This window comes from Cebidichthys violaceus, unplaced genomic scaffold (assembly GCF_023349555.1).
Source record: "Cebidichthys violaceus isolate CVI_PGR_0920_01 unplaced genomic scaffold, fCebVio1.0.p SCAF_14, whole genome shotgun sequence".
NCBI classification, from domain to species: domain Eukaryota; kingdom Metazoa; phylum Chordata; class Actinopteri; order Perciformes; family Stichaeidae; genus Cebidichthys; species Cebidichthys violaceus.
In genome coordinates, this window is record NW_027176307.1 from 8,443,075 (window position 1) to 8,453,190 (window position 10,116).

At 41.5% G+C, this 10,116-nt stretch overlaps 2 protein-coding genes across 4 annotated transcripts in view; one reads left to right on the top strand and one right to left on the bottom strand.

Annotated features, from left to right (window-relative positions):
* The window catches only part of fam49a (family with sequence similarity 49 member A), a 35,406-nt gene extending 32,537 nt beyond the window's left edge, over positions 1-2,869 (top strand). For all 3 annotated transcript variants that reach the window (XM_068708678.1, XM_068708677.1, XM_068708679.1), the window contains exon 12: positions 659-2,869. In XM_068708678.1, coding sequence (XP_068564779.1) covers positions 659-722 — 64 coding nt within the window. In that variant the 3' untranslated portion in view covers positions 723-2,869. The remainder of the gene's footprint in view (positions 1-658) is intronic.
* Positions 2,870-4,057: 1,188 nt separating this feature from the next.
* fbxo16 (F-box protein 16) lies at positions 4,058-9,946 on the bottom strand. Its single transcript, XM_068708248.1, has 9 exons — positions 9,871-9,946; positions 9,253-9,360; positions 8,158-8,193; positions 7,400-7,606; positions 7,113-7,277; positions 6,716-6,966; positions 5,540-5,672; positions 4,869-5,112; positions 4,058-4,475 (listed from the first exon to the last, which is right to left on the bottom strand). The coding sequence occupies exons 1-9, from the start codon at positions 9,871-9,873 to the stop codon at positions 4,354-4,356; spliced, it is 1,269 nt and encodes a 422-aa protein (XP_068564349.1). The 5' UTR covers positions 9,874-9,946; the 3' UTR covers positions 4,058-4,353.
* Positions 9,947-10,116: the final 170 nt, after the last annotated feature.

Genomic DNA, 10,116 nt, shown 5'->3' on the forward strand with positions numbered 1-10,116 from the left:
AGATCTACACTGTCACCAAAGTGACCTCAGTAGATCCGCACTGTCACCAAAGTGACCTCAGTAGATCTACACTGTCACCAAAGTGACCTCAGTAGATCTACACTGTCACCAAAGTGACCTCAGTAGATCCGCACTGTCACCAAAGTGACCTCAGTAGATCCACACTGTCACCAAAGTGACCTCAGTAGATCTACACTGTCACCAAAGTGACCTCAGTAGATCTACACTGTCACCAAAGTGACCTCAGTAGATCCGCACTGTCACCAAAGTGACCTCAGTAGATCTACACTGTCACCAAAGTGACCTCAGTAGATCCGCACTGTCACCAAAGTGACCTCAGTAGATCCGCACTGTCACCAAAGTGACCTCAGTAGATCTGCACTGTCACCAAAGTGACCTCAGTAGATCCGCACTGTCACCAAAGTGACCTTGGTATACTCAATATCAACACAGCAATATGAAGACGTCTTCCATTCTTCACACAGTCACACTTCAGTTGTCTTCATTCTGTAACCAGGCCACACATCACACCTGCTTGACTTCCCATTGAGATGTGAATGAGCCCTGGTTTAATGAAGGCCAAGAGGAGGTGGGTCCGGTCCTCAGTGCTGACGGGTGCTGTGGATCCTCACTAACCTCCACCGTTGTTTCTCCACAGATTCACCACCAAACACCTGAACGACGAGTCCACTCCGAAGAATATCCGGACGATGCTCCAGTAGTCTCTGCTCTTTCTTTTTTTAATATATATATATATAAACCGATATGAAGAGGATCAATGCTCTGACCTCAAAGAAGATGTATATGTTTACATTATTTAAAGACTCGATGTTGATACTTGTGTGTATTTGCATAGTCATTCCCTCCAAGCTGCAGGACATATAGCTTCTGCTTTGCAAAAACAGTATGAAATGATCACATGAATGGCCTCTACTGTTCACAGCTGTCAAAGCACAAATGATGGATACCTGTCAGCCTTACGTACCTGAGCTTCACAAGCTGCACTGGGTCTTTATGGATCTTCTCAATCTTTTATTTGACAATGGAATTAGTTTGGTCTGCAGCTTTTACACAAATTCAACTTTGGTTTTTGAAGCTGAAATTAATCTTTTTTTGAAAGAGTGAACATTTTAAATTGTGACAAAGGTTCTCGTTCATATCACGACGACAGATTCTGTGTCGACATGTGTTAAAACAAGTGAAGTTGTCTTAATCTCCAAAGAATGAAACTGAATATGAAACCAATCTGTGTTATGATGGACATGTGTGCTGCAGTGAAGGGCTAATTACTGAGAGCAGATAAGGGATCGATTGGTGTGACGTACGTATTGCTAAAAGCATTCGGGTTGTTTTCTGTTTTTATAGTCAACTGTTGTCTTTGTCTCTTTTCTTTTTTCACACTCCAATCTCATGCAACTGTTGAAATAAATCCACTGTGAACATAAAGAGTTACTTTGCACATCCAGTCAGATCCAGTATGTCAAGGTTTGCTTTACCTTTGAGGTTGTGATGAGGAAACAGGAAATCAAATCACCCACCTGATGTTTTATTTAACCGCTCCGTAGGTGGCCATGCTCTGAACAACGCCTGTTTTAAGTGACTTTTGTATGAAACAAAGAAAGGCCTAAAAAAAAAAAAAAAACCTGAATAAATGATATGTGCTTCTTTTTAAAAAGACAGCTTCTTTCTCTCCTCTCTGTGTAACTCTGGCTCTATTTGCAGAGAGATTAAAGGAATTGTTCAGCTTGTCTCCACTGCTGAGACCAATGTGACCCCATCCATTTTTAATAAATGAACTTTGATATTGTTTGTCATGTTTAAAACCATATTTCAGTTTAGCACATCAAAGGACTAGAATTGAAAGTTTGAAATATCTCAATGATAAATAATTGGACTGCTAAAGTTAATGCCTTCTAAAATGAGTTGACCTCCAGGTCCTGTGAGTGTGATGGTTGTCACTGGTGGTGGTCGATGTGGGACTCGGTTATGTGTTACTGGTGTCATGGCTCAGTCTACTGTCCCAACATGGAGAATCCTGATGGCTTCATCTCCTCAGTGTGCGTCTGATCAGCAGCTCCTCACACACTCACCAGGTCGGACAGTCGGTGACCGTCGTGGTTCGTTTTGACTGTAGCCTTTTAAAAGGATGCAGCTAATAAACAGATCAGTCGTGAAGACGCATTTTATTTTGGGTAAAACTGACACAAATGTTCTTAGAGAGTAACCGAGCAGAATTCAATGTGACCATCGTACTATAATGATAATTATGACTTCACCAAACCATCAACAGCCCTGTGGTGTTAGAACATGGAGCACAATGTGGCCTTAAACAGTCGCACAAGCTGACAAATATCAGGAAGAAACCGCTAAAGATAGTACTTCTTATTTTTCATCCACGACACAATTCCTTTGATTTCATCCATAATCCATGTAGACACTGCTCCATACACACCCCGCCCTTTGAATTAACATTCAGTTAATAACACTGATTTAACATGTTGGGTATCTACCATTCATTTAGGTCGGTTTGGGCCTCCTGTGTTTAGTAATTTATACGTACGTGTAAGTGTGAGCATACTTTGAATGCCATGTTTTTATACGCGATGAGGTAAAAGTACACGGAGCAGATGTACTGATGTTTGCAGTTCAAAAGAAGCTTCTCTCTGCCCGGCTGTTGCTACTGTGTGTTGAATGCATCATGATGTTCTGAACACTGAGACAAAGTCAGCTGTTTGTCTTAAACTCACAGTTATTGTTTTAATATTTTTGGAGTTGAGACTCCATGTTGATAAAGTGCTTTGACTTTGTTCTGCTTTATGAATGGGATGTGTGGATCGGATAATAAAGGTGGTACATTTCTTATATGGAATATGTTTCCTTTGGTTTTCTTACTAGCAACATGTGATACACAGCTAGCTGGTAGTGTGGAGGAAGTATTCAGATCTTTTACTACAGTAAAAGTACTTCACTACAAGTAAAAGTCCTTCATTGAAAATGTCACTGAAGTGAAAGTATGATCAGGCAAATGAACCATGAGTATTAAAAGTAATACTTAATGCAGATAGCTCTAAATATTTATTGAACTTCATTAAAAAAATGAAAGGAAAAAGCAATAAATCACATTTTTGCACAAAAAAGGAAAAAAAAAATGTGTTGAATTATTGAGGCTGTAATTGATTTATAACAAAACATTTATTAGCTCTTTGTAAAAAAAAAAGTCTTTATTTGTAAAGTAAATGAAGTTATCAAATAAATGTAGTGGAGTAAAATGTACACTATAGAAGTAGAAAGCATGAACAGAAAATGACGAAGTACCTCAAATTTGTACTTAAAACAGTACTTTAGTAACTTTACTTTGTTACATTTCACACAGACGGCTTATACTAGCTTGAAATGAAAGAACTGTGTTATGTTCTGCACCTGTTCATAATGATCATCAGGACTGTGTGAGGACCAGTTCATCCAAACACAGCGCTGCTGGTGGACAGTGGACCTTTAAAGAGTAAATCTGTATAAAGTTATCAAAAACAAGCACCGTTAAGGTCTTTACACACCGGGGTTTATTTTGTGCGATTAAGTTGCAAGTTGATATATTTCTGCGAACTGTTTTTAACATACTAGAGTGGTTTTGTTCATACCACACGCTGCAAAAATGCGGCGTAATATTTATTTTTTTAGTAATAAGGTAGATTTTTCTGAGCTTTCACATTGCGAATAAAGACATCAACCAATCACGTTGTGTTAAACAGACATATTCAAAACATACAATATATTGTACAACAACACAGGCTCAGTAGTCCTGAAACCAGGACCTTCCAATCTTTACAAAAGCAACGCAGACCAGATCCACTCCTCCTTTTCTTTCCTTTCACAATAAAAGCCCTAGACATACACACATACATTTGCATAATGAATAGTTTTGACGTGAAATATTCGCAGATGAGTGTTTTGCATTTTCGTGTCATCTTATACGTAAACGCTTTTATACGCTATGTTCAAATGTGAGACATTACTGTGCAGAACTGTTTAAGTATTCTATAAGATAATAACTATGATGCTGTTAACTTTATTTACAGCTTGTGTCAAAAACTGTCTCTTTAACAAAAACTGTTCTAATTCATGAGTGATTTCCTTCTTCAAGAGGCTTTTTGTTCCTTGTGTAAAACCCTGGGAACTTATTTAAAGTTCCAAGTTTGGAGTCAAGTCTGTTTTTTCACACAGCGTCACAATAATAACATGATGTCATCACAATGTTCATGTCACTCCTTATCTCCATCTAGTACTGTGTTTACTCAATAACATGCACAAGAATAGTATTTGTAGAATGCATTCTGTGTACAAATATACATCAAACTACACCTTCTGACTGTAGAGCTGTGGCTGTGAATCTGGTCCTGAAGCTGTGGTTCTGACGTCCTGCTGATGTGTGTGTGGAGCAGACCCAGTCCAGGACTGAACCCCAAACAGTGGTGTGCCTGGGATAGATAGAAACATTCACCTCATTAGTGATGTTTCCACTTCAGGTTGTAAGTCCTGAACAGAAGCATTATTATGTGAACTTTTTAACTTTAAGGCACGCTCTCTGATATAACTTCATTTTTCATTTCATTGTAACTGTTGAATTTGATACATTTGTGTTCCTCTTTGATGATGTATATGAATGCTTTGCTTTAAATAAAATAAAAAAAAACTAAAATACTCAGAATCAATGATTTAGCTCCACTTTTTCTAATAGGGTCACAAACTGCACTCCATCTGCGACTTTTCTTGCAGAATCAGTCATTTTAAACATAATTGCTCCTGAATATCTTGCTGTGTGGTTACATCATACTCAGCCCAGAGGAAGTGGAGGAGCTGGGATTGCTTACTGGGAGCGCTCCGGTGGGAGCGCCGGGACGCCCTGAGCGCCTCCACGCTCAGCCGGGGCACCGCCGACCTCACCGGCCCCGGACGGATCCCGGCGTTCCACCGGGTCAGGCGCAGCATGCCCATGGTGACGGGGAGGTCGAGACTGCGAGACGCCCAAGGTGGTCGCGATTGGGTCTCAGGAGGAGGAAGAGGAGGAGGAGGAAGAGGAGGATGTTGGGGTCTGCAGTTGCAGCTGAGGAACATCTGAAGGAGGAGAGAGACAAAAGTTATCAGAGAACTGGGGTTACTTTGATAACCAAAATTCAACATGATTTCAGACGTATTGAGCTATATTTCATATTAGTTCCTGTATCCAGGCAAAGAAACATAATGTATGAAGATTTCATCAAAGTCTGAATATTAAATGCCACAGTGTCCTCTATCTCACCCTCACCTCACACCCCCTCTTCCCTCGAACCCCATCATCAGCATAATTTGGTTTCACCTCCCTCTCTGAGCAGCTCCTCATTAACATGCTTTTTCTGTGTAAACGCTGCTCCATAATGCATGATGCCTGCTGGTTGCACAGTCTCCAGAGAGTGCCCCACGTTTGCCCCCCCCCCTCTCTTTAACTCAGACAAGGAGGTCACAGTCACAGTGGGGTTATGGTGATGGATGGAGCGTGGTTTACCAGCGATTTGGCTTTGCGCAGCTTGTAATGCGCCTCAGACAGTGTCCTCTGGCTGTGGTGGGCGGAGGCTCCGCTGTTCACCGCCCTGCAGAGAGACAGCAGAGAGTTCAGACATATCAATCGGTCACAACGTCTGCAGACGACAAAGAGCAAAGTGTGGCTGTTGCTCTGCAAAGAATGAACAAAAAAAGCACTTAATTAATGCTGCACCTTCATGTTTCATATTTCGGTTGTGTCCATCATAAGCTACACCTTGAGCTCCATTAGCAGCAACCTTTTTAATCCCTCTTTGGACTTTTTCTGTCTATTTCTTCTGTTATTTCTTCTTTCTGCTGTGTCGACAGTTTATTTGAGTTGTAATATTACTTTATAGTATATGTCTACATTATATCTACTGCACATGACATACATTGTTATTGTATTATGTACCTGTAGTGTACTTATTATTTATACCTGTACCTACATACACATTGTGGCCTCAACCAGGGTTGCACTGCTCCTCTTTTGTACAATATTTGCACAAAGCCTAGGGTATTTTAATGTATATATTGTATATAGCTTTTTTAATTTAATTTTTTTAAATGATTTTACTAAAATAGTTCTTTGTCCTGTTACTTCTCAGTGCTGCGGGGATAGAACAGCCTTATCTGATCTCATAGTTGCATATTTGGATTTCTGTTACGTTATTTCACATATTTCAACACTTCTTTGGGTTTTTATGTTACTGTGGAACATTACAGTTGATTTTTTCACACAGATGTCTTTTCTTTTCTCCTTATTATGCATTGTTGGCAACAGAAGTCCCAGTTTTAGAATGCGTATAGAAAACACCAAAACTATGTTTCTACATTTCTTATTATCTGAGACTCACATATTAGCTGCATTGAGCTGTGCGTCTGGAGAATAACATGGACTGTTAAACTCTACAGAAGCTTCTCTTTGGCTAAAGGAATCATTTATAATATTCAAGTCTCAGAGTGCTAATGAATAATACTACTTTATAGTAATCTTCCTCATCACGTTCCATTATAACATGATGAAGTTCAACAATTGGTACGTTTGTTTTTGCTTAACATGGTGATCATTTTTTCCTTCAGTTTTCCCTTGTGTGTTTTTTGTAAAGGTTTTGTCTAAGTAGACCAGCTCTGACGGCCTGTTGGAGAAGTTCAGCCTCACGCTCTGAGAGCTTGGTCACTGGGGTCCAGGTTGTCCAGGTAGTTGAAGCGCAGTGTGTCTGTGGGACGTCTGTCAGAGTCTCTCCACGGCTGCTTCTCTCTTCTTGTTCCCGTCCTGGAGATGCTTCCAGGTGATGGGGTGATGGACGCTGAAGGTTCCTCACCGATGAAGGCCGATCCTGACGGATCTTCACGTCTACCTCTGACGGCGGAAACGTGTGGAACCACAAACTGCTGCTGGGATGAGGCGGCCTGGAGGTGGACATTACACTTTTTATACATCACTGCATTTTGAAGTAGTCACCCGGTAACATCGCTCTGTCCTGCATGAGGGTTTGTCCTGAGCCATAGTATTTGATATGTGACCAGTGAGCTGGCTCTGGATCTGTTCTCCCGACCTGCAGCGAGGTGAGTCGCAGCTCCTGCACAGTCTGGATGTAGTGTCTCTTCCAGACGCCCTGCTCCAAAGGGCCAGGGGAGAAGCTGATGCACCAGCCCAGCCTCACACACTTGGGCATCCACAGCTGGTCCAGTTCCACTATGCTCCTCCAGTGCCAGCTCACCTGTTCGCAGAAGAAGAAAAAAAAAAGTGAGTAATTCTCAGCTGGCTCAATTGAGTCATCCATGCTGACAACTCAACACACACACACACATATATATATATATTGTGGTCCGGTTTGTGTACCCGGGCACATCGACAGAGGCTGCGTGGGTCCAGGAATGAGAAGAGGTAGAGGCAGAGGGCTCTGGGCAGCAGGCAGGAGAGGTCTGCGGCCTGCAGGGGGAGCCGTGTGCTCACGCTGACGCTCAGGAAGCTCAGCTGCTCCACCGAACAGCTCTGCACCAAGTCCTGCAGCACCGCCTTCCTCTGGCCGTCGGACCACCTGTCGAACTGACATAAAGACGTGAAAGAACACAGACTGAGTTCCTCCACACGGACCGAGTCAGGTGAAAGGAGCTGGACGGATGACGGACTCCTCAGAGCCCAAAGACTGCTTTCTAAACTCACACTGGGCTCACTGCACATCAAGAGTTTACATTTAGTGTTTCTCTGTTCATCATCATCATTTTAAAGGGACAGTTCACCCCAAAATCCTCTTAAATGTACTGATATTTATCAACGTAGGTAGTTTTGGTGTGAGTTGCCTGGTGTTGGAGAGATCAGCTGTAGAGATGTCGGCCTCCTCTCCACTATAATGGGACTATATGACACTCGGCTTGTGGTGCTCAAGTGCCATAAAAATGGGGGAACCATTTTCTTTCAAGCACAGTTCCATAGTGCCCTCATGCTCATTATAGTGGAGAGGAGGCAGCCATCTCTACAGCTGACCCCTCCAACACCAGGCAACTCACACCAAAACTATCTGGATTGATAAATATCAGTACAAGGAGGAGGTTAAATGTGTATTTTTGATTTTGGGGTGAACTGTCCTTTTGACTCACCCACTTTGCAAGAAGGTTCCGCCTCTCTTCAAACACCTGAGAAAAAAGAGGGAAGTGTGAAAGGTTAGTGATCACATCGAACTGCTCTGTCAGGAATAACAAAGGTGATGATGGTGCGTTTGAGACGAGATATTTTAAGAACAAAGATGACTAAATGACATTGTGGGTCCTGCTAGTGACTTACAGCTGTTTAAGAACTTTAAAGATGCAGTAAGACTTCCTGTCAGCCTGTGTTCATTCTCAGACGTGCTTCAGACTGACTTTATTCTGCTGGAGCTGATGCTGTGTGACGGTTCTTAATGTTGGTCTTCCTCACACAAACACAAATCTATGACTCATCACAAGTGAGTGACCGTTGTAACTTCTGGAGTTACTGAGACGTGACTTAACTCAATATTTTTGCAAATACCAAATCTTTTAAGAAAAACACTAAGTGAACTTGGTTAACTCAAAAATGCTTCTGAATAAAATAGTGAAGTTGAATCTGATGGTTGTGGTTAAAGTATCTGCATGAAGTACAAATGAGTGAGTATATCGCCGATGTTGTAATGTAACTAAGTACATTTATTTTCGAGGCCCTTATGGGGGTAAGATTATCTAATGTCATCACAAAAAAGTCCAAAAATATATACAGATTTATGTTGAAAAATTGTGCTTTCTTCTTATCGGCCCATTAATTATCTTTTGACCCCTCAGATTTATTTATTTATTTCTAAAGTAGTTCAAAGTAGCTCCACTTTGAAAAGCTATGACAATAAAATGCTGCTTACATATTGATGCGCTATTATTAATAATGTAATCATGTCATATATATTATGTCTTTCATAGAGGCCATTTACACTTTTACTTGTGATACTCTAAGTACATTTGTGTTGATGATACTTTTGTACTTTTACTTTAGTAACATTTGATTGCAGGGCTTTTACTTGTAATGGAGTATTTTTACACTGTGGTGTTGCTACTTAAGCACTTATCAGAGTACTGTATTCTGTATTCTATGAGTACAGAATACAGTACTCTGATAAGTGATTGTGATGAACATGTATTTGTATTTGTACTTCTTTTGAGCGCACTGTTTCAGATGAGTCACCGTACCTTGCTGTTGGACACTGGGTGGTTGAGAGGAGTCCAGGTGCTCCTCGTGGTCTTCATCTTAGCACAGCTAGCAGATGACCTCGGTGGCTCTCTGGCACCAAGAGGCATCTTTGAGTAAAAACTGGTTAAAGGTGACGCACCCAAAACTGTATTCACATGTTTGCTACTAGTTTCTTACATGTTGTGTGTATGTGACGCATGCAACATCTGCCAGAGGGCTTGAAGACTAATGGTCATCCTCCGTCTAACAATATTAAGACCAATAACATACCAGCTATTATCTCACTTAAAGGGACAGTTCACCCCAAATCAAAAACACATATTTCCCCTCTTAATGCTATTTATCTGGATTGTTTTGGTGTGAGTTGCAAAGTCACAAGAACAAGGTCTGTGGATTAACTTGAGTAACCGGGTCATGATTTCTGGAAAGAGACGTTGCCGCTTTGAGCAACACCAGCCGAGTGTCACACAGTCCTGTTATATTGTAGGGTGAACTGTCCCTTTAAAATGGATAAAGTCAAAATGAGAGAGTCCAGCTGACACACACTAAACACTGCAGTGTTTAAAGAGTCAACATGCTCAGAACTGCACGACACACTCCTCTGGTATTTCACTCACCATCAGTTCTCCTCTGAAGGAATGAAATCCTACACACTCTCTCTCTGAGTGCAAACTACTGATGGCCTTTGTGTCCGTACACCCAACTCTTCTTCTTTTCTCCTTTTTCCCATTTCCCTGTGCACAGTTGACTTGTTCCCATAGTAACAGTGAGCGTACTCTCCTTACATGGACTGGCTGTCACAGCCTGTCACACACAGGAGGGGGGGGGGGGCAAAGCAAACCACAGTAGAGAGTGTGGAGTGT